The sequence below is a fragment of the Protopterus annectens genome, chromosome 14.part0, assembly GCF_019279795.1.
Source record: "Protopterus annectens isolate FY-2018-M chromosome 14.part0, PAN1.0, whole genome shotgun sequence".
NCBI classification, from domain to species: domain Eukaryota; kingdom Metazoa; phylum Chordata; order Ceratodontiformes; family Protopteridae; genus Protopterus; species Protopterus annectens.
Window position 1 is genome coordinate 790,695,068 of NC_056748.1, and position 24,984 is coordinate 790,720,051.

The window sequence follows — 24,984 nt, forward strand, 5'->3', positions numbered from 1 at the left end:
AGGTATGAGGGCTTGGCAGATAAAGCTTGCAACTCAGAAACTCTTCTGGCTGAAGTAATAACCACTAAAAAATAATTTTCCAGTTGAGGTATTTCAACTCGCAAGTAGCTGATGGTTCAAAGGCGGACAAATTATGTTAGATAAGATAAAATTGAAATCCCGGGGGGGGGGGTGTTGGATTTTTATATGGAGTCTAATCATAGTCCCTTTCAGAAAAGCTTTACAAAATCTGTGTGGCATGATTCCACAACCATTTTCTCCTATATGGAAATTGGAAACTGCCGCCAACTGAACTCTAATAGTTGTTGCAGCAGCTCCTTCATTCAAAAGTTTTGTCAAAAGCTCTAAAATAAAATGCACAGGTACAGTAAAGGGGTCTATCTGAGTGTCATTGGCCCATGTAACAAATCTCTTCCATTTACGTTTGTACAATTTCTGTGTAGATGTTTTATGAGAGGATAACAAAATATGTTTGACTGGAGAGGAAAGGGGCAGAAACCTGGTGATCAGGGGAACTGGAGCAGCCAAGCTGTCAATCTGAGATTGTCCAGGTTGGGCTGAGCCATTCCTGACGACCGAGTCAGAAGGTCCGGAGCCATCCCGAAGATGAGGCTGAAGAAAGGGGAACCAGATTTGATGAGGCCAATAGGGGGCAATTAGAGTTGTTGTCTCCAACAAACTTGCTTTCTGCAAAAACTTGCCAATTAAAGGGATTGGGGGAAGAGCATCCAGAAGTCCCGGAGACCAATTGTGCACAAATGCATCACTTGGTGGCTCCCCACTTGGGGAGGGATCAGGGCAAAGTAGTTGCTTCATTTGGTATTGGTGAGTGATGCAGAGATCACAGCAAGGCTTGTCCCATTCCTGAAAGATCCCTTCTCTAACTTTCTGGCAAAGGGACCACTTGTGTGGCCATTAAATGTCTCTGCTCAATTTGTCCACAATCACACTGGACTTCCCCGGGATATGCGCTGCTATCAGAAAACGGTTGGAGGCTGTAGCTCATTGCCAAACCGTCAGAGCTTCTCAACAAAGGGGGTAAGATCTGGTTCCCCCCTGCTTATGTACCAGACTATGGACATGTTGTCTGACTGGATTGTTATTGCTCCTAGAGGCAGTGTCCTGAAATGCTTGCAACACTAAAAGCACAGCTCTCATCTCCAGAATGTTTATGTGCAAGTGAGCCTCGTGTTCCTGCCAGATGCCTTGGACTGTCTTCCCTAGATAATGTCCCCCCACTCTATCTGGGAAGTGTCTGTGGTCACCATGACCTGATGTTGAGAGGAAATGAAAGGCTGGCCTTGAGATACTAATGGAGAGTGACTCCACCATTGAAGATCCTTTCTGCAAGTGTTGGTTATCATAATTTTGTGGGACACTGGAAGTTCCAAAATTGACCACTGTGCGGAAAGTAACCACTGAAGCATTCTCATATGAAGACGAGCTAGAGGAATGAGTACAATTGATGCAGCCATTTTCCCCAGTACTTAAAGAATCAGTTTTGCAGAGGCTCATGTCTTCCTAACTAACAGTCTTACATAATGGCGGAGACAGTCTACTCTGTCTTGTGGATGTTGTGCTACTTATGTTTATTTCTGCTCCTATGAAGACTAAGCTTTGATATGGCTCTAGAGCAGATTTTTTTGTAGTTTATGGTAATACCTAGGGAGGAACAAAGTTGAAGGGTATAGTCCCTGGTTTGTAGCAGAAGATGCCTGGTCGGGGCAGTTATGAGACAGTCGTCCAGATATGGAAACACATGAAATCCCGCCACTATTGCCATGCACTTGGTGAACACTCTGGGAGCTGTACTGAGACCAAAGGGCAGAGGAGTTCGAAACTGAAAATGACTGGCTCTTAGTCGGAAGCAAGAACCTTCTGGATCGCCTTTCCATTCGAATGTGGTGGTACGCATCCTGAAGGTCTATAGAGCATATCCAATTGTCTTTTTCCAGGAATGGAAGTATTGACTGCAGTGTCACTAACTGAAACTCGGTCTTTTTTTACAGATTTGTTCAGATTGCTGTGATCCAAAATGGGTCTCCAGTCTCCTGTTTTAAAAAGAATCTTGAGTAAATTCTGGATCCACTCTGGTCTGTGTGGACTTCTTGTAAAAGAAGTTATGTACTCACCATAATGTTCCATCTGAGTATTTCTACTTTGTCTTCAACCTGTGGGTCTTCAGATCCACATCGGATCAGACACGGCCGCATTTTCCAGCTACGGCTTCGAGCTCCATGCTCCTCTCCTTACCCATAATGCCCCCTGTCTCCCTTCTCCCTTCAGATCGAGTTTGCTGCCTAACGGGTATTAGACACATGACCCAATGACACCTTATCATCAAACACCAATCATCACAAAAAGAACCTGAGCCTGGACAGGACCAAGGATCCCAACAATAACCATCCGATACAAAGTACATGTCATATCCCACCACAGAATAATGTTAGAGGGAAGGAGAAGGTTACAGGGAAAGAGAGGGGGTGATGGTTGAAGACAAATGAAGTAGAACTACTCAGATGGAACGTTATGGTGAGTACGTAACTTCTTTATCTGAAATAGTTTACTTCATTTGCTCTTCAACCTGTGGGACAGAGTCCCCAGCTACCTAACTCTTGGGAGGCCCTCATGGAGCGATATTCTGGAGCACCCCAAAGCCAAAGGTTGCTCTACTGCTACAGACCAATTCCAATTTATAATGAGAAATAAAGGTGTGAGATGAGGCCCAAGTAGCAGCTGAGAAAATATCATCCAAAGAGACCCTAGACCAAAAAGCCGCTGATTTAGCCATAGATCGGGTTGAATGAGCCTTTACTTTTTCTGGTAGAGACAAACCTCTTTCTGAATAAGACTGGCCAATGCATTGTGAAATCCAGTGAGCAACTGTCGTTTTTGAAACAGGTTTACCAAAGAAGGGCTTGGCACAGGACACAAAAAGTTGATCAGACTTGTGGAATGGTTTAGTCCTGTGAAGATAAAACCTCAACTGCCTATGTACATCCAGTAAATGTAATTTGTGTTCCCCTTTGTTCTGGTAGTTAGGAAAAATTACTGGCAAATTAATGGTCTGATTAATATTGGCTTCTGAAGCAACCTTGGGAAGGAAGGGCGGGTTAGTACATAGCGACACTCTATCTTTATGAAAGATCATACAAGGGACTTTGACAGAAAGAGCTTGAAGCTCCGACACCCTTCTAGCAGACATGATGGCAACCAAAGAGGCAGTTTTCCAAGTCAAAAATTGTAGATCTACAGATGCGGCAAGCTCAAAGGGGGGGGGGGGACCAATGCCTGCAACTGTAAAGTGAGGTCCCACTGTGGAATTGGGTCCTTAACCACGGGTCTGGGAAGAAAGGCACCTTTGAGAAAGGTTTTACAAAGTTTACATGTTCACTCAAACATGAAAATTAGAGATGGCTGCTAGTTGGAGTTTCACAGTAGAGGAACTAGCGCCCTGTTGAAAAATGCTAGCCAGAAAATCTAAAACTGCTGAAAGAGGAGCAGTGAAAGGATCCAAAGACCTCTAATTGATTTATGAGCTGCTACCAGAATGGACTTAACAGGAGATGATAGACCAGGAGTCCTAATAATCATGGGAACCGGAGAAACCAAGCAGTGAGATTCAGACTGTCCAGATCTGGATGAGGGATTCCTGAGAGATGTGACAGCAGATCCGGGACTGGATCCAAGGTCCATGGTGGAACAGCTAGATGAGACCTGAGTAAGGGAAACCAAACCTGTCGAGGCCAGAATGGGGAGATGAGGATCACAGTGCTCCCCAGCCTTCGGGCTTTCTGTAGAAACTTCGACATAAGGGGAGGAGGAATATATGCATAAAGAAGCCTCGGAGGGCAAGCATGAATCACAGCATTTCTGGGGTTTCTCCTGGAGGGGGTTTCAGAGCAAAAAACCCGCTGCATTTCATTTTGGAAGGAGATGCGAAGACATCACAGCAAGGACGACCCCACTCTAGAAAGATCCGTTTCGCTATTGAAGGATTCAGAGACTACTCGTAGGGCATCAGAATCGATCTGCTGATCCTGTCTGATCGAATGTTGGATCGTCCCGGGATGTGCATTGACACTAGAAAGCGGCCGGTGGGGGTTGCCCATTCCCACACTCTCATGGCCTCTCGACATAAGGGATAAGATCTGGTTCCCCCTTGTTTGTTGAAATACCAAACCACTGACATATTGTCTGTCTGAATTGCAGTCATTCCCAGAGGAAGATGAGCATGAAGTTTCTGCAAGGCAAGAAGAACTGCTCTCATCTCTAGAACACTGACGTGTAGATAGGTCCTGGAAGGGGACCAAGTGCCTTGGACTGTCTTTCTTGAGCAGTGCCCCCCCCCCAGTAGGGAGGTGTCCATGGTCACTGTGGTTTTGGGGAAAGCAGGTTGAAAGGGACGTCCCTTGAGGAGATCCAGGGACTGAATCCACCACCAAAGGGAGTCCCCTGCATACTTTTGAAATTCTCAACAGAAAAGACCATGGAAGGTCTAACAGTGTCCACGGCAGCATCCTCATATGAAGGCGCACCATTGGAAGAAGATTTATCATGGCCGCCATGGAATCTAGAGCCCTTAACACTGCTTCAGCTGTTGGTAAATGGGTCTGAAGAATATGCAATGTGAACCGGGAGAACAGCAGACTTGTTCATATTGATTGTAATGCCCAACTTGTTGGCTATCTGAAGGAAGGAGTCCCTGGCCTGACAAAGTAGATGGTCTGAAGGGGCGGTAAAGAGCCAATTGTCAAGTATGGAAAGACCTGAATGCCCTGAAGCCTCAGGTGAGTTGCTACTACCACCATTACCTTGGTAAACACCCAGGGGGTTGTGTTGAGACCAAAGGGGAGGGCTCAAAATTGGTAATGATTGGCTCCCAGACAGAAGCGAACCAACCACTAGGCGTGCCTGTCCATCTTGATGTGATAACACATGTCCTGGATGTTGATCAAGCACATCCAGTCTCTGGCCTGCAGATAGGGCAGGATAGATTGAATCGTGACTATACGGAATTTTGCCTGGGTTACTGATAGGTTCAATTTGGACAGGTCCAATATTGATCTGAGGTCCCCCATCTTTTTAGGAATTAAAAAGAATCTGGAATAAACCCCGGATTCGGACTGGTCTGGGGGACCAGTTGGATGACTCGTTTTCTCAGCAATGAGTCTACCTGCACTGCTGCCTCTTACCACTGTGTGAGTGGAACGTTCGGTAGGGCTTTGTTGGATGGGTGAGGATCCATGAACAGAACAAAATATCCTCTGGATATGACTTGCAGCACCCACTGATCTGCAGTGATGGACTCCCATGCTAGTGGGTGAAGCGACAAGTGACCCCCGAATGCCTCCAGAGAAGGACAGCTGGGCAACCCCTCAGGGCTGCTGCCCGGGTTTATCCAAGAAAGGTTCTCAGGACCCGGAATTCTTAAGACCCCCTCTGCCTCTAGGGCGGCATCTATCATATGTCCCTCTGCCTCTGGGGGAAGGTGAGTTCTGAGTGTCCCGGGAAAATGCCTGAGACTTGCAGAACCACATCTTCTTCTGGCCTCACTAATTCCTGGAAAAGGACTTTGAAGTGGTGAGAAGCAGATCCCGATGGCAGACAGTATCTTTCCGTCCTTCTCGCTCTGGACCAAAGTCTCTCTGACCGTCTTCCCAAAAAGGGAAGAACCATCATAAGGGGCATTGGTAAAAGACGCCTTGAAGGGCTCCGAGAACTGACATAAGTGGAGCCAGGCATGACACCGGATGGTAACACCTGACCCGGCCACCCGTGCGGCTCCCTCCATGGCTGGGAGAGCAAACATATAGATGTGTTGGCTACAGCTTTTACAGTGGCCATTCGTGCAAACGTCTTCCTGTCCTCTGACGATATAGACCCTGGGGTAGACTCCATGACTTCCTTGACCAGATCTCTCTGGAGTTAAATGACATGCACCACGTAGTTCAGTGCCCTCACACAGAAGGTCGCTGAAGCATAAACTCGCTTTCCAAAATGATCCAGCGTTCTCGACTCTCGGTCAGGCGGGTGGACCGTGGAGCTCTTCTGGGTGAGCTCCATTTCGGTGGCTGCCACCACCATCATAGCATCTACAGAGGACCCCTTGTACCAGTGTAACTTGTCAGTGGGGGGGGGGGGGCTTAAGACTTTATCTGGGCACTTGGGTATTGGCTCTATGGTGTCTGGCTCCTTCCACGCCCTAGATGTTATCAAATCCACAAGTGGATTGGCAGGAGGGGACACCCAAGAGGTAGATGGGCCCGAGCCGAATGCCTCCAGAAACACGGACTCGTCAGAGGTTGGTTTTGGGGCGGACCACCTCCCCTTTGGCAAAGGAGCTCCATGATGTCTTCAAAGGAGACGTCCTTGGGGGGGGTGATCAGGGGAAACCTTCCCCTTCATCTGGGTCCATTTCTTAGGTGAGGGACTCTGGAGGAGAGTCCAACTGCCTCCTTGTACATGGATGCTTACAGGGGGCTCCTCAGGGGGACTGTCTGGGGAGGTCTCGCAATCGGGTTGTTCCAAGGGTGGAACTTCCTGGGGCACTACGGCTATGGGCTGTCCCTGAGAGGGAAAGATGGTCGGAACCACACAAGGCCAGGGGGGTCTGGACGGACTCCATAGGCAAAATTGTCAGAGGCCCTCAACCCTGTGAGAACCCTCTCCACCACGTCGAATGCAAAAGGGGAATGGACCTCCTGGGCTGACCTAGTGGAAGCCGCTCCCCCCTGATCTGACCGGAAGCCAGAGTCGAGACGCCGAGGGGAATGCTTCTCTCCAACAAGCTCGGAGCAGAGAGCACTCCCTTGGATCCGACCCCGAGAGCCCAGATCTGATCCAGTTGGATCGTCATTCTCAAGGCACTGGCCGGCGTCGAGGTACAAAGTGCCATCGGCATTGACCCCTCGACTCTCATCGTCCTTGGATCCAATGACTCCGAAACTGCAGGTCGGATCAGAGAAGGAGTGATAGGTCTAAACAATGGCTGGAAGGCACCCACTCCGGTCAGAGAAGGCCCTGGCAAGAGCCCCATTGGGATTTGAGTGCGGATCCCCGGAAAGCCGGCGGGGGAAGGCTAGGGGGTGACTGGCTAACCTGTACCTCGGGCTTCAGCCGAGGTGTCACTGACCTGTAAACAAGGCTTAACCTTCAGCACAGGGTCGGCCTCCGACAAGCAGTTGGGAGATCGCTTGCGAGGCCAGTCCTTCTTGACTTTATCCCCTTCCCTGGACCTCTTGGCGGGAGGGTGAATCCCAGAGGCTGTGGAAGGGGAAGATGAAGCAGCAGCCGCTGCTTTCCCAGCAGGGGAAGGTGGGACCTCAGTCCCAGCAGAAGAGGGCAACAGGCCCTTAAGGATCAGTTTGTCCTTAAGTGCCCGGGGATTAAACCCAGTCCAAATAGGACAGTGGGACTGGAGGTGAGACACCCCCCCCCCCCCAAGCAAACCACACAGAGTGTGGCCATCTGCTGGAGAAAGCTTATGGCCACACTCTGTGCACCTTTTGAAGGCTGACTTAGAGGCATCCGCCATGCCTTAGCCGGCTCAACACATGCACACACACGCGCGCACACACACACACACACACACACAGACACACACAGACACACACAGACACACACAGACACACACACACAGACACACACACACAGACACAGACACACAGACACAGACACACCACGCGGAAAGAAAAAAGGGGAATAAAGATAGCAAAGCCTATTTACTACTTTTTTTTTTTTTTTACACTACGGAGAACCCTGAGAAGGTATAGAAAAAGGGTGAAAGAGAATCTAGATAAGAAAAGCCAAAAAAAGGAACAAATTAGTGTATCAGAAAACTCCCAAATGCTCTGGAGCTCGGACCATGCTGCTTCCTCTCAGGCGGCAAATGAGATGTGAAGGGAGACAGTAGGGCATATTATGGGTAAGGGGAGGAGCATGGAGCTCGGAGCTATAGCTGGAAAATACGGCCGTGTCTGATCCGATGTGGATTCGAAGACCCAGAGGTTGAAGAGCAAATGAAGTAAACTACTTCAGATAGACTCTATTTCTTAGCAACTTTCAGAATTCTAAAGTTGCTTGTTCCCTTTGTTTGGGTGAAACATCTGGAACTGACTTGTTTACAGAAATGGTGAAGGAGAAGGGAATGATATATTCTCTGGATATTATGTCCTGCACCCATTTGTAGTTTTATCTTTGGCCAGGTTTCTTGGTGCAGAGACAATCGACCCTCAAGTGCCTCCAGAGGGAAGCAATCGGACACTCCTTTAGGAGCGCTGGAAGGGTCCACCAAAAAAAAGATTCTCTGGAGCCCTGATTTTGCAGGCCTCCCCTGCCGCAAGGGTGGTGTCTTTCATTATTGTTCCACTCTCTGCTTTTAGGGGAACTTTCACCCTGTGTGTCTTGGAGAGACTTTGAGATTTTTTGAACCACATCTTCCCACTACCTTTCTGACCTTTGGGAAAGGGTCTAGTAGGTGCGGAAAAATGTAAAAAATCATCAGCAGAAATTGGAATGTGCTGGTCGCAGATCCATTTACCAGGAATATTGTGGGTGCTCATCCAACATTCAGCTATAAGACCTGTGATAATTTGAAGCAAACCTTGTGTATAGAGCGGCATCGTCCAACAAATCACTTTCACAATGGTCGTACAGGGACGTTCCCCTGTGGCCACTGTCATATGTGCCAACATATATCAGATGCTATTAGTTTCACCCATCCCGATGGTTCTTTTCTGTTTACACCCAGGTTTTACAGCGATTGCAATAGTACTAACTTAATCTATTTGGCCATATGCGATTCCTGTCAGGCTTTTTATGTAGGGCTTACGAAGAGAAGACTTCGTGATAGGGTGTACAACCATTATTATGATATCAACAAAGGTAATGACAGTAGTGCCTTGGCCAAACACGCCTGGGAATTTAGTACACATAGATTCAAGTTTATGGTTCTGGAATTGATGGCAATCAATTATAGAGAAGGGGACAATATGAACCAGTTGGCTCTCAGGGAGCTTAAGTGGATCTTTACCCTGAAAGCACATTTACATCCAGGCATTAACCAATATGTCTCAGTTAAACCAGTTCTCAATATGAGGAAGTAAGCATAAGTTTATTGGTTACCTTGTCTGATACATTATTCAGTGCATCTTGGTTCTGCACTTATACTCTCTGAGATTGTTTAGTGCTTTCCCATGGGTTCACCTTTTCCTGGTGATGCCGCATGTATCATGCACTTTCCATTTTTCTTACACTGAGTTTTAGGTCTGTCCGTAATTTTACATACCTATCTGTTAGTTATGTTTAATGTGATGTTGCTCAGGCCCAACTGAGGCATGATTGAACTATGGTTTGACTCCCTATAACTGTTCATCATGTTCCAATTGTATTAATTAGTATATTCTATGTCATAGTGGCTTTAGGTAAGTTTAGGAGTGCCACATTACACTACACCTGTTTATTAACCAGTTGCGTGCACTTCTAAGCCCTCCATATTGTGTCCATAACATTTATGATTTTTCATTTCCCAGTTCATGTCATTACATACTGCTGCTTGGCTTATATAAGTCTTCTGGTATTTTGTATAACTGGACAATATTATGTGTGCAGTTAACTTGCAGTTGGTTTTACGTCTTGTATACATATCCATTTTGTATATTCCTTTATATATATTTTTCTTGTAATCATTGTGTCTCTCTTTGTTGCCTATTTTATTATGGTAGATTTGCATTATATTCACACCATATTTCAGTCGCTATATTTATATGCTATGGTGAGATCCCGTTGGGTGTCTACATCTTATTGGGCGGCTTACGCTGCCACTTTTATGTGCACCATCTTTATAGTGGCAAATAGTGTTTTGCATTCCGCCAGATCCTCTGATGCTTTATTATATATTTTCATATACTTGTATCAATACTCAGTATTTGATTTTTCAGTTGGTTCTGGCTGTTGGTTTTCCTGGTTTTACGTAAAGCCGTTGATCAGTTGGTTATGATGAAGGTGTGTCCTTCTTTGTTTAGTCCGACAGTTGCTGTTGGTTATAGGATGTTTTTTACTGTCGGACCAGTTTTCGTTGTTTTGACTGTCGTCATATGGCTTTCCGAGCATACAGGATGCTACAACGGTTTTATTCCTATTTTCATTGTTGCCGTTACTGGTGAGTTTTATTACTTACCTTTTGTGTAAGTCAACTATGTTATATAGGTCTAGGATTTTGTGCATTAGTAGGTTCTATAGATGTTTTTTCATTGAGAAGGCGATATTAAGCTGATTTTATTAACCGGCATGTTCTGCACTATTCATTAATGACACTACACTGCCGTTTCTTGACAATATTTATTACATGGATATTTCTGCTAGGCAGAGTTTGATAATACCATTTGCCCTTACTGATACAACAATATGATCATCTGGTGTTTTTGATGCATTAGCTCTGATTATTTGCTCTATGATAAGGGGCTCACGATGAACTCTGTTGAGCGATTCTACCTCTAGGGATATTATCTATTTTATTTTTATTAAAGTATTTTATTAATGTATTCGTGGTTCTTTTGCTCATATTTTGTGAACTTTTTGAAATATGGACCATATTATGTATTTGATCACTGACACTTGCTGCTTTGTTTTATAAGCAACTCTGAGTTTTCAGCAGGCTTGCACTGTCAGCTTAGGCCAGAAGTTGCTGTTTTTTGGTGTGACAGCATAATTGTTTTAAAGCGTTTTTGGGCATTTTATGTTAACTGTTTTTATTCATGCTCTTTCATATGTTTTTTATTCTCTTTTTGTCTATGTTTAACATCTTTGAATTTGTTAATGATACCCCTTTAAACTAGCTTAGCTTGAATGCTATAATTATTCAATTAGTGTTCTGATTAGCCAGTTTTGAGCACCAAGAGCTTTTGTATAAAAGGCTGCTCAATTTCATGTTTTATTACACCTGAAGAAGCATAGTGTTACTATGCGAAAGCGCTTGTGTGTTCCAGTTCTTCATTAAAGAAGTTTTCTACATTGTGGATTCCTCTGTGTGGTGTATCCAGTGGATTTGGTGTGTTCCTGAGGCTGTGGAAGGGGAAGATGAAGCAGCAGCCGCTGCTTTCCCAGCAGGGGAAGGTGGGAACTCAGTCCCAGCAGAAGAGGGCAACAGGCCCTTAAGGATCAGTTTGTCCTTAAGTGCCCTGGGATTAAACCCAGTCCAAATAGGACAGTGGGACTGGAGGTGAGACACCCCCCCCCCCCAAGCAAACCACACAGAGTGTGGCCATCTGCTGGAGAAAGCTTATGGCCACACTCTGTGCACCTTTTGAAGGCTGACTTAGAGGCATCCGCCATGCCTTAGCCGGCTCAACACATGCACACACACGCGCACACACACACACACAGACACACACAGACACACACAGACACACACACACAGACACAGACACACCACGCGGAAAGAAAAAAGGGGAATAAAGATAGCAAAGCCTATTTACTACTTTTTTTTTTTTTTTACACTACGGAGAACCCTGAGAAGGTATAGAAAAAGGGTGAAAGAGAATCTAGATAAGAAAAGCCAAAAAAAGGAACAAATTAGTGTATCAGAAAACTCCCAAATGCTCTGGAGCTCGGACCATGCTGCTTCCTCTCAGGCGGCAAATGAGATGTGAAGGGAGACAGTAGGGCATATTATGGGTAAGGGGAGGAGCATGGAGCTCGGAGCTATAGCTGGAAAATACGGCCGTGTCTGATCCGATGTGGATTCGAAGACCCAGAGGTTGAAGAGCAAATGAAGTAAACTACTTCAGATAGACTCTATTTCTTAGCAACTTTCAGAATTCTAAAGTTGCTTGTTCCTTGTTTGGGTGAAACATCTGGAACTGACTTGTTTACAGAAATGGTGAAGGAGAAGGGAATGATATATTCTCTGGATATTATGTCCTGCACCCATTTGTAGTTTTATCTTTGGCCAGGTTTCTTGGTGCAGAGACAATCGACCCTCAAGTGCCTCCAGAGGGAAGCAATCGGACACTCCTTTAGGAGCGCTGGAAGGGTCCACCAAAAAAAAGATTCTCTGGAGCCCTGATTTTGCAGGCCTCCCCTGCCGCAAGGGTGGTGTCTTTCATTATTGTTCCACTCTCTGCTTTTAGGGGAACTTTCACCCTGTGTGTCTTGGAGAGACTTTGAGATTTTTTGAACCACATCTTCCCACTACCTTTCTGACCTTTGGGAAAGGGTCTAGTAGGTGCGGAAAAATGTACTCCAACAGAAGATTGGGTCTTGCCTTCTTGTTCATGCCTGGTGAGTGTTTCCTTCACTTTAGGCTCAAAGAGAGAAGAGCCGTCAAAACGGGAGTCAATGAAAGAAGACTTGAAGGGCTCCGCAAAATCACAAAGGTGCATCCAGGCCTGCCTACTGAGAGAGGTACCTGATCCTGCCACCCTACTCGTTCCATCTGCTGCATAAGATACGAGTCTCAGGGACGAGCTAATGACTGAATTCAGGGTAGCGAGCTGAGCAGTGACTAACTGCCGCCGCATCAGCTACAGCTCCTTGGAGGGAGTCTGATAATTTATTTATTATATCCCTCTGTGAAGTGGTGAGATAACTCAGGGACCATTAGGCAAACGTGGCTGATGAAAAGATGAGCTTCCCATATCTATCCATGTTCCTGCAATCCTTATTAGGAGGATGGATAGAGGAGTTGATCTCAGAAAGCTCCTTTTTAGTGGCCGCCGCCACATCCATGGCATCAATCACTACACCTTTTGTTAAAAAGCTTTTATCTTTAGAGGCAGTAATGTACTTATTTGGCTTGAAGTGGGATATTCTGGGGAGGTTTTGGAAGAAGGGGAGGTTCCCTGTGGAACATTCTGAGGCCTAGGGTCTCTGCGGACCTGTGGAGAGAGGGTAGGTGAGATGACAAAGACATCTGGACGGAAGAGGGAGAAAGATCCAAATGTCCTAGGAGTAGGTTCTATGGAGTCTGGGGTCTCCCAAGCCTTCTGGGAGATTAACTCGATTAACTGGACCTATGGAGAGGGTAGGTGAGATGACAAAGACATCTGGACAGAAGAGGGAGGAAGATCCAAATGTTCTAGGAGTAGGTTCTATGGAGTCTGGGGTTTCCCAAGCCTTCTGAGAGATTAACTCGATAAGCTCGTTGGAAGGAAGAGTCACCCAAGAGGTTGAAGTGGGATATTCTGGGGAGGTTTTGGAAGAGGGGGTGGTTCCCTGTGGAACATCCTGAGGCCTAGGGTCTCTGCGGACCTGTGGAGAGGGTAGGTGAGATGACAAAGACATCTGGACAGAAGATGGAGGAAGATCCAAATGTCCTAGGAGTAAGTTCTAAGGAGTTTGGGGTCTCCCAAGCCTTCTGAGAGATTAACTCAATTAACTGGACCTATGGAGAGGGAAGGTGAGATGACAAAGACATCTGGACAGAAGAGGGAGGAAGATCCAAATGTTCTAGGAGTAGGTTCTACGGAGTCTGGGGTCTCCCAGGCCTTCTGAGAGATTAACTTGATAAGCTCGATGGAAGGAGGAGTCACCCAAGAGGTTGAAACGTGAGACCCAAAAGCCTTCTGATAAACTGATTCCTCGGCCGAAGGGGAGGTGGATTGCCAATTGCCTCTCTGTTTTAAAATTTTGTCTCCAAAGGAGACATCTTCAGGAGGTGATTGTGGGGACCCTTCTGTTCATCAAGGTGGTGTCGGATGTGACAGACTCCTCAAGGGAGTGAAGATGCTTCCTCTTGCATGTCCTCTTCCAAGGGACCTCCTCAGTGGGATATTCTGGGGAGGTTTTGGAAGAGGGGGCGGTTCCCTGTGGAACATCCTGAGGCCTAGGGTCTCTGCGGATCTGTGGAGAGGGTAGGTGAGATGACAAAGACATCTGGATAGAAGCGGGAGGAAGATCCAAAGGAGACTATGTCTCAGACAGAGAAGTAGTCAGAACCCTCCTCATTACCTTGGAGGCAGTCCGCCTCTGCTCTGAAGCACTCCCTAGATCTGACAAACAAGTTGTCGGAGCCAAAGGAACCTCTGCAGCAGAAGATGGAAGCTACAAAGCTGAGGAAAGAGCCAAACTCAATCATGCTGAGGCCCACTTAGTCAGGGTTAGATCCGGTGAGATCTAAACCAGCTCCATGGATCCGACTGGGGAGTGTCGGCTCCCAAAGGTCTCTTGCTCTGACTGGATGGAAACACTTGGGGTAGGTAAAAGATCCGAGGAACCTACGGGTCCTCGACCAGATACAGACAACCTGGATACCAAACTCTTCCAGCTCAGAAACCAGGGGATGGAACAGAGGAAGAGCAGGTGCTCAGGGGGAAGATTGAATGTGATCCGATTCCTTTGGGCTTGGATTCAAAAGTAACTTGGCCAAAGCCGGTGTCTTTAATAGTCCCTCCACCACCCCATCCACAACACCATCGAATAAACTCCTAGTGGATTGGGTAGAAAAAGTAGGTGACCTGGATCTGGCCAGAAATGGAGGTGGGAGCAGAGAGGAGACTGGCTGCAGAGAAGGCAATCAGCTCCTCTGTCTAGTTTCAGTAGACACAGTAGTGGTCGAGGGATCTTTCTGCTCCGAGGGGGCCTTTGAACCAATCGGACATGTCTGCTCAGGTGGTGCCTTTGGATCAGACAACTTTGGAACCTTCTGTTTTGGCTCCAAAGAGGATATTGGCTCCGATGAAGCACATTTTAGAGGTTTGTCAGATTTGGACAGTTCTGGCGATATAACCTCAGAAAAAGGCATTTTAATCAGGCCTTTCAATATAAGTTTATTTTTACACTCCATTAATGCCCGGTGTTTAAAACTGTGGCAGATGGAGCATGATTCTTCCAAATAAAGAGGCCCAAGCAATACACATACAGAATGTGCAAATCGCTCAGGGGCATCTTCTTTCTGCACTTTTCACATTTTTTGAAACCTAAAGACTTCCCCCTTCTTGTTTCTGAGACATATCCAAGATGGAATGGAATAAGAGCATATAATCGCAGACTCACACAAAGAAATTTAAATAAAACATTTTTTTGTAAAGGGAAAGAAAAAAAGGAGAATAATTTCCTTTAATTAAAAACAGATGTTGGTTAGACGACCTCTAACTTAAACGGATGCTAACTAATAGTCATTAGGGTAAACTATTGAAAAGATAAAAAGGCAAAGATATTTTAGGTTTTAGAAAAGAAGTATAGTTATAAATAGACCAAAAAATGAAACACTTAGCTCTGAGCGTGCAATACCATCCCTTCGCTGCATGGCAAATGAGATTTGAGGAATCTAGGGGGTTGCATTATGAGTAAAGAATGAGGCCCATGAGCTTTGCTGAAGACCTCCAGCTTGGAAAATGTCCTAGATGGATCCGATGGATTGGACCAGACCCATCAGATCAGTGAGAATAAAGGCGACATTGACAACATCACATCACGTTTAATTTCCTGTAAAGCATTGCCCTTATCCTGAAAGGACTTAAATCAGCAGCAGCCTCATCAAACATGTGTTTATGATCTACAGGAGCATCAATCACCTTAGCCTTAACATCATCAGGTAAAGGATGAAGTTGAAGCCAAGAATACCTCCTTATCTCTGACCCAAAAGCATAGGCCCTAGAAGAAGCATCTGCTACATCAAAACTACATTTGATGGAATGACAAGCCACCTGGCAGGATGTCCCTAAAAGGGAAAGGGCAGAAGTTTTGCCTTCAGAGTCTGGAAAACCAGAAAACACCTGACAGGTCTGGGAAAACCACAGCCAACAAGTACCTGGACATATGGATCTGATAATTAGCAGCCCTAAAAGTCAAGGTAGCAGAGGTATAAGACCTTATTGCCTAGCCTTTGTCAGATGGCAGTAACTTAGGAGAAGGAAGTAATTGAGACAGTTTGTCGGAAGCTACTGACACCAAAGGGTCAGCAGAAGGACATCTATCCAAGGAACTTACAGTCTTCTGGCACCCTATCGAACCTATCGGGTTTCTTGGGAGCAGGGAGGATGAGGATCTGAAGCCTTAGATGTATTAGAAAAGGCATCCCACAAAGCAGGCAAAACAGAGGGACAGCAGAAGGTCTGGGAGAATCTGTTGAAGCTCATATCTTTTTTGTATCTTAAAAACTTGAGCACAATCCCATTTAAAGAACTCCATCATCCTAGAGATAGTCTCTCCAAAAGAAATCTCTTTAAAGGAAGTACCAGGACTGGTAGATTCCTCTTCCTCTGATCCATAGTCCAAAGTAGAGGGAATCTGGGAGGACTAAGCAAGGGATTCCTCATCTGAATCTGCCTCCCGTTCTCTGGGTCTCTTAATGGGGGAACAGGACCAAGGGGAGCTGGAACAGAAACTCCCTGAGGAGGTTTTAAAGCCATCAAAGCACTAAACAATCCCTGAAGAACTGCCATTCACTGTGTCAATCCTTGGGAGTAGAGGAAATATGTTTAGTCTTCTGCTTTTTCTTTAAGAGGACATCCACCTTAAAAAATTTGGAAAGCTCCGACCCCAGATGGCATTCAATAATTGTAGTAGGGATGACTTCTCTAACTAAAATTTGGGGAACACCTCTAGACCCCTCTGATATAATCAGCCATGGGTTTGCTTTGAACATCTGAAACAGACATCTGCAATGCCTCCTTGGATGTGCCCAAAGTTGGATCCCCACCGGCCTGCAACCCGGTCATAACAGAAGAATCCAGTGAAGAAGCCGGGTGAACCTCTGCACTATCACTTGCTTTAGGAGGGACATCTGGTGGAGGCTGAACAGCAGAGTATTCCAGTCTAGCTTTCTTCTTCCCAGATGGTTGTCCCTCGGAGCAGGAAGTTCTCTCCATCGTGTCTTTAGCCAGACGTTTAAGATGTTGCTTCTGAAGATAAAGCACCAAAGAAGAGAGTCTACTACAAATGGTTTTGGGAACATAGGCCTGACAGGACATATGGTAGTGCGAACCCCAAAGGCAAAACAGACACTGTTTGTGGCATTCTTTATGAGGAATCTATCTCCCACACTGGCATTTATCCTTCTTGGATGTTGTGAAACCCGACAAGCAGCAATATAGCAAAAGAAAGGTAAGACAACAAAACCCCAATGGGGCACTTACTGGAAACGCTTGGTGAACCAGCAAAAGAATGGGCATTCAGGCCAATGATGAAAAGATGACTTTCAGACTGCTGGCAAAGAAGTTCTGAGGATGGTATGTCTGGACGTTGCCTTTATGCCCTATGCTACATGAGGAGCATACATGTGATGTGCAGTGATCCTTAACGCAACCTTAAGATTTTGGTATACTGGCTGGACATTGGGCCACCATTGGCAGAGGATCCCTATTGAAAAGAATACTCCAACAGTGAAATGGAATGACAACTAGAACTTTGTGAACACTCTTGGTGCAGTGGATAGCCCAAAGGGTATGTGTAATGTGATCCAGTCACACACAACCTTGAGAAACACCTGAAATCTGGAAGAATAGGGACGTGATGATAAATATCTTTTAAATCTAGTGTAACCAGTAAACTTAAATGGGGGAGAACAGGTAATATGTTATAAAGTGACAGAATTTTGAACATGGGCAGTATCACAGACAGGTTTAGGAAAGAAAGATCAAGAAGTGGTCTCCAATCACATTTTTTCTTTGGCACTAAAAACATCCTTGAATAAAAACCTTTCCCAACCTGGAAAGGAGGAACTGGTTCTATCACTTCCTGGGTCAGCATGTGTTGAAGGACTGGGGAGTCTGATCTGGTAGATGAGAAATTACAACCTGGAAAGGGGATATTTCCTCCCACTGCCATCTGTAATTTTGATAAATTATCTTCAAAATCCATTTCAAAATCCATTTGTCTGAGACCATCTGTTGACAAAGATAAAAGTGGAGATTCAGGTTGCCAGGGTGGGATGAGTGGAAAAGGTCCCTTAAATAGGTATTCTGACTGGCTGAAATGTCCTTGTTTTATTGTTTTTTTTTTTTTTGTTTTTTTGGGGTGGGGGCTGAATTATTTTTGCCCCCCTCCCCGGCCATTTCTTCTTGAATGTCAGTTTACTCACATTTTGTTGAGACTGTTTATTTTGTTTTTTTGCCAAAATGGATGAAGGGTTATAGAATCCCTTAGAAAATTTTGAAAAGAAGGGCGGTCGACTTCCTGAATCAACTTACTCCTTTCATCACCCTTTTTGACTACCTTTGCAGCAGAGGAACCAAAAATTAATTCTCAGTCCAAAGGAAAATTTCAAATCTTATTTTCCACATCATCTGGTAGGTTCTGAGAATGCAGTCAGACAAACTTCCTCAAAACAGAACCACCAGCCAGCCATGGAAGAAGTATCAACTGAGTCATACATGCAATGTAAACAATGAGTTGTTACTTGTGCAATTGAAAAAGCTAATTTAAAGCAGATTGGTTTCCTTACAAGAACAAACTGCAGTCAAAACATTCCTCATACATTCACAATTATTCAGAATAAAATTTAACATATAAGCCTGACAACTCAAAATTCTGAAAATCAAAGTTGCAGAAGAGCACATTCACCCCCCCCCCATACTTATCAAAAATCTTCCCAGCCTAGTCAGAAAGAGTAGGACTGGAATTAAATACATTTTTAACAGCAGTAGGAATAACCAAAGCTATAGCTGATGGGTCAGGTTTGGGAAAAGTTTATAAAAACTTAAAAGATTAAGGAACTTTATACAATCTTCCTGCCTTTTTTACAGGTAGCAAGCTGAATATCAGGAAAATTTCAGGCTATGACATACATCCTCCAAAGTCAACAAAGTGGAAGAATGGGTGAAGGTTCTGGAAATTCCTTCTGTAACAGCGCATAGTATTTTCTGAGGAACTAAGAAACCTCAGTGTTCTCCCACTGAAAATACTGACACATTCTAGAAATAGTCTCAGAGAAAGAGAAACTCGCAGAGGGAGAATCAGAAACTAAGTTGTTCTTGGAGTCTGAACCAGAAATTGAAGAGAAAACCCTGTATCTGTCTCTGTCTTCCTTGTCCAGATTTGGAATCTTGAACCTCTTCAGGAAAAGAGGCATCTCTCTTTCTTTTATCAGAAACCACCTTATGAGAAGGATCAAAAGTCTGAATTAAACCCTGAACCAGATCCAGCAAACTAATCCTGAAGAAGAAAAGTTGAATAGAAGCAGATATGTGTTTAGTTTTCTATTTCTCTTTTTGACAAGAAAATAGGGCCAACAGTGTTACAAATAGCAGCAGCAGCTTTCCCAGTGATGGGCACAACATTCTGACCAAATGGAGAAGTCTTCCCTATTGTCTCTCCAAAGTCCAACAAGGGTGGCTTTTCCCTTTCCCACTGAGGGGACCCGAACAGCCACAGGGGACATGGCTAACCCCTGGTCCATAGTGGCTGTATGTGCTACACCACAGGGATCCAGGGTAAAAGATGAGTGACTTGAGGAACAAGCTATGATGACAGCTGTCACCCACCTGCGGCTGAGGCAAACTGATAGCCTACTGTGGTGGCAAAAGCTGTTTGTTTAAGTCTTTCTTTTTGTGGCTGGAAGAAGGCAAAGAAGGACCAAGCATGGGACCAGTAGTTTGTTCCATGGTCAAGCCAAAAATGGTGCCTCTTTCCTGGAGGAAAAAATGCAGCAAAAGTCAGCAAAAAATTATAATCTTTAAAAATCACGTATTTCATACAAAAACACATTCAAAAACAATTTACAACACTTTGCCAGCCCCAAAAAGTAAAATACACACAATTTCTCCACAGAAAAAATGATTTTCAATTACTTCAAACAATTTTTAAACAGACAACAAAAAAAGTGATTTTTACTTTTAAATGGGAGCTCAAGTCTCATGACAGTCCATTAAAACACAAATTCATAACTTAAACATAACATTCCTGAATAGGAAAGTACAATAAAACAAGAATTATTTCATGTGGAAGTTTCTTCCCCAAAGGGAACTTATATGCTCAGCAAAGGAACAGCACAAGCTGACTGTTGATCCCTGAATGCCCACAGAGGAGTGCTCTCTTCCAAGGCAAGAAAGCTCTGAAGGGTTTGGTGCCAAACCTGTCTTTTTATTCAGCTCAGCTCGAGCTAACTGTCTGGGTGCACAGAAGGGGCCTGAAACTTTGGAAGCTATATGTGTCAAAGCATAACATACATAGCTAAATAAATGTGCTGTATTCTTCTTTAAAACTCTGATCTTGCTACTGTAAGAAGTAATACTAACAGGGTGCAGATCATCACAGAATATTACCACTAAGATGGTGTAGATCTTCAATTCACATAACTATCTAGGCTAACTGCACAAAAGTAGCCTAGTCCACAGCTGAATCTCTCAGTTCTAGCTGGATATACTATCCATTTATGAAATATAGCACACACCACAGATAAAAGATTCTAAAGTGTCTCCACCAGGATACGAATTGCACAGATGTGACAAAACATCTAAAAGGTGGCAAGATGATTATTCTCTCTGACTCCTTCTCCAACTTCCAGTTACCACTCAGCAAGATAACATTCTAACAGAGTACCTGTCAAGGTTAACTTTTCAAAGCACCTACAAGTCTCTTTATGCATATTCCCAAAACTGTTGCTGAAAACACCTCCTGCTCTTTCTACCTATGTCAAGGCAAATTTTGTTATAACAGGAGATTTTTAATAAAATGAAAAATGGCCCCAGTTACATTCTTCCAGCCAACTATAAGCCTTTACTCTGCTCCTCAACAGCATTAATAAGGCCTGATAAAGCCATAAAATAAAGTGTCTTGGACTGGATGTTCCCCCCTTCTGAACTAATGCATCCTCCTTTCCTTCTTTAAGACAGCTTAGCACAGTGGCGGGTCATTAAACTTCAGGAGACCTGATACTGATTATTGACTCAGTATCTGGAGTGATACCTGGGAGTAAGGGTTAAGAGAAGAACTCTATCCCTTCCTTTTTAACTTTTAACTGGGTAAGCCCACCGGACACTACTGCCCTTTTCATGGGTAACCCAGAAGCACTGTCTGGTAAAGTTTATGACTTGCTTAGATTCACACTGTAGGCAAATGTAAGTGGAAGAAATCAAACCTGCACTTCATTAACAATTCAGGACATTAATCTTCTGTGCTAACTACCAGACTCCTTTTTTGACAGAGGTGGTTGCAGATGCCATGGTGTCTGCTTGGGGGAGACTGGAGGTTGAGGCTTCTGCTACTGTGTACACCACTACAAATTAGCAGAAGAAAGTGCGGTGCGGATGACAACACTGCATAACCCTCTCCCTGACTTTGGATCATTCTGCACTTTTATGCTGCCATTCTCCTGCACAAGTAAGAAATCCTTTTCCAGGCCACACTATGACATTCTCTTGTCTGGACCTACAAACAAAAATACTTGGGAAGAGACTAAGGTTCACTGGCAGATGCTAAGGCCCTCAAAATATAATACCCTTCTCTGGTGCGATGGCTCACTCCTTTAATGATCACTTGCCAAGAACTGCATGTTGGTCTAATATAAAGCACAAAAACTACATCACTACACCTTTTCTAAAACATGGAAAAACGAGAGAAACATTCACAAGCTATCTACTGATGTACAGAGTTGACAGTCATTGATTGGCAGAGGGTAAATCCAACGACAGGACCAATCAACTTTCAGCATACGTTTTCAAACATTTCTGCAGTTGAGGATGGCTGCCTGCATGCAATAACAGCACATGTTCCCCTAAGCCTGTTATTTTGCTTCCTTGCCCTACTCTCTTCTGCAGAGCTCTTCTGGGTGTTTCTAAAGGGACTGAAGCACTAAAATTGCATTTTTATGCAGTACGTTTACACAACAGTTTCACTGGGCTACCTTCAAAATTTAATTTTTAAACAAGAAATAAAAAGAACAAAACTGAAGTTGAGTATTTGGCAAAGGATTTACAAACACACCATATGTGTTCTGTACTACAATGCATTAAAGGATGCATACAGATTCCTACAATAATGCTCCTCTCAGGCCTACAACTCCAGGTGTTCGATGACTAAAAAGATTTATCTACAGAGCATAGAAAAAAAGCTCAACAAACAGACTCACTTTGCTCTGTACTAGGATAGTGTATACTCTTATAACAGGGTTGATTTAAGTGCCGAAGCAATATGCTTTTTATGCTTTTCTTCCTTGCTCTGCTCTTACGTGAGCACATCCTAAACTCATCAATGCATCTATTAGCCCATAAAAAAAACAGTAAATACTTGCAAAGAGTGGCTATACACATTCTTCCAGAAGAGTTAAACATCTGATGGTAAAGAAAATAAAAATACACAACAAAATGAAATTACTGACCTGTGTGTTAAATTGTTAAATAATGTGTCACATTTCCTTAAGGTGGACAACTGATTAACTGAAGTCCACAAAAAGCAGTTACCTGAAATCTGATGCAAATGACATCTTACCTCTCACAGTGCTGTTTGAACATCCAGTGCTTCCCTTCACTATGTCCTGTACCATCAATGTCCTACAAACATAAAGCAAAGTATTTCAAAAAAGGGTCTGATCTCTTGTTAGTTCTCCTAGTGTACACACTTTTGAAACTTTTTTCATGTACTGCCTGTGAGCAAAGATGATAAAGTATTTGACCAAACACTCAGATGGCGTCATCATCCAAATATAAAGTATTAAACCCTTGCAACTATGAATTTAACATGAGTAATACATGATAACAGAATTTCTCACATTAAGATAAGCAATCTGTAACTATATTTAAACATGGATTGTGGATGGGAACTATTTTACCAGCCTAATCAAAAGTCTGCCATACTGCATACAGTGATGAATTAACAATTAAAAGAGTACCAGGAAGATATTGTGATGCTTGTGAGTTTCAACGCTATTCATAAAACAAAAACTGCATACAAATAAAATAGCCAAAACCAAGTACAGACTCTGCGCTTTCACTGTTGTATTCTTTCAGAGTTCTATTCTTGGCAAACTCCTGTTTTCTATCTACACAGTTTACCAACTGCAAGCGAGCAGAGATGCATCTACACCCATGTGCACCGACAACACAAAAATTACATGGTACTGTTAAGCAGTGCTCTTAAAATAAATACGTAGGACATTTATAAGCAGGCAGCCATTAAATGGGAAGAAATTTATAGTGAAGATTAGGCAGCTTGGACAAAGCTATATTTATCACTTGGGATACAAAATTTTTTTTTTTACACAAGTTTTATTTTGTCTTGATAATCCATGGTAAAGTAGTTGGAAAGACTACTCAAACTAAACAGAGAAATAACAACTTGGAATTTTGCTAGAATGTCAGTCTAACAAAAGATGTCATGAAAGGCACTGGAAAAAATCCTGAGCAACTGTGTAATTCAGTCTTGTAAAATTAAGTTTCAGAAGGTTTGTAAAATAGGCTGCAACATTTAAGATTACAGGTTGCTTTGTTTCTTTCTCTTACAAGTGGACTCATCACAATTAGGTTTCACAAACTAAGGAGGTGATTTTCAAGACAGTAAATGCTTTTTATATTAAAGTTTGTGCACATTCTTTTATTGTAAAACTACATGACTACTTAGTAAGTCACCAAAGCCACCCGAGGGGGAGAAAACACATTTCACCAACTACTTAAATCTCTGTTACTTCGAGCTCATCTTGTTAGCACATAACAAATGTGACAGAAAAGTGATCAGATCTGCAAGGATGCTTTAATTCTTAGTGGTTAGCTGTCGCTATATGTTGAGAATGCTGAGTGCTCAGTCTTTTCTATTCTATGTTTCTGGTTAAAAAAATTAAGGAAAATAGGGTGAAAAACTGTTCCTGCTTCAGTGGGACAGTCATGGTTTAAACCTCAGCATCCCACTGTCCACAATAACTGTGAGCAGGAAAGAAAATCTCCCCAGGTTTGCTGATTTATATGTTTTCATGCTATAGCTATATTCAAATAGTTGAAGTTAAACTATACTATTCAAATAGCTACAGTTTGTTTTTGACTTCCTCCTCATTGGCTCTCCACCCACACTTGCAGTTGCAGCGTACTGGTGCTCTATTAGGTCTCATGTTGATGTGTACAGTACTTATTGGCTACAACCTTATTAGAAAGAGAGTACCTGCCAGGAAAAGCACTGCATAATCTTCCAGTGTGAAACTACCATTTTTATTATTTTCTGAGCTTGCTTCAAAATTCAAAAATTATACAGTTTCTAAACTTTGCATTGGCATCTTGTGCTTTACTGTTAGCTTCAATCTGAGTGTGTACAGTGTTAGTGCTAGAGAGGAAGGCATGGCACTATGGACTGGAGACTGGAACCCTACTTCTACCATCAATGATGCACATTCCTGCCCTTGTCTCTGCATTAGGTAGGACATTAAGGACGTTTTTACCTGCTATGGGAATGGTTGATGTGCACTCTCACATGAAACTGCCTGCATCTTCTTACAACTGTTACTCTTACAGAATTTAGTATATTATCCAGAACTGATAACATTTTTATCACTAAAGAATATGCTGAGTAGATCAGAAAATGTGAATATGGTCCCGCACAATAGTCTTAACCATGCCTACCTAGTCCTGCTTCTTTGTGGATGCAGATACTTTTAAAACCTGTTGGAAACCCAAGCTATTTTACTAGAAAGGACATGCATTTTAAAATAATTTTCAAGTCTGGTTGTCAGATTGGACAAGGGTTAATGGCTTTGACCTTTCTCTCTCAACAGTGGGATGACTTAAAATCAAAACTGAAAGCTTATCATGCAACCTCCACACGATCCTGCGTTAAGCTGCTAAGCTCAAATTTCTTTACACAGCTTTCTTGAAGAAGAATTAAGTTATTTTACAGACCACAATGAAGCAAGCTTTAGTTTAATGGCAACCTTAAAAGGTAGGATTACTGATTTACTGGATCAGAAAATAAGCCATGCTAAAACAGAACTTAAACTAAAATATTTTGAAAGCTAAGAAGCCTGAGATTCTTGGCACTGTGGCTTTGTCAGCAGGCCACACATACACTAATTACTAAATTTAGATGCCCCCATACAGCATAAATGATCTCAAATCCCTCATAAAT

The 24,984-nt window shown here is 43.6% G+C and overlaps 1 protein-coding gene across 2 annotated transcripts in view; it reads right to left on the reverse strand.

The window, feature by feature from the left end:
* The window catches only part of SEMA4G (semaphorin 4G), a 1,755,375-nt gene that overhangs the window by 115,874 nt on the left and 1,614,517 nt on the right, over positions 1-24,984 (reverse strand). For both annotated transcript variants that reach the window (XM_044056541.1, XR_006362793.1), the window contains exon 14: positions 22,369-22,430. In XM_044056541.1, coding sequence (XP_043912476.1) covers positions 22,369-22,430 — 62 coding nt within the window. The remainder of the gene's footprint in view (positions 1-22,368; positions 22,431-24,984) is intronic.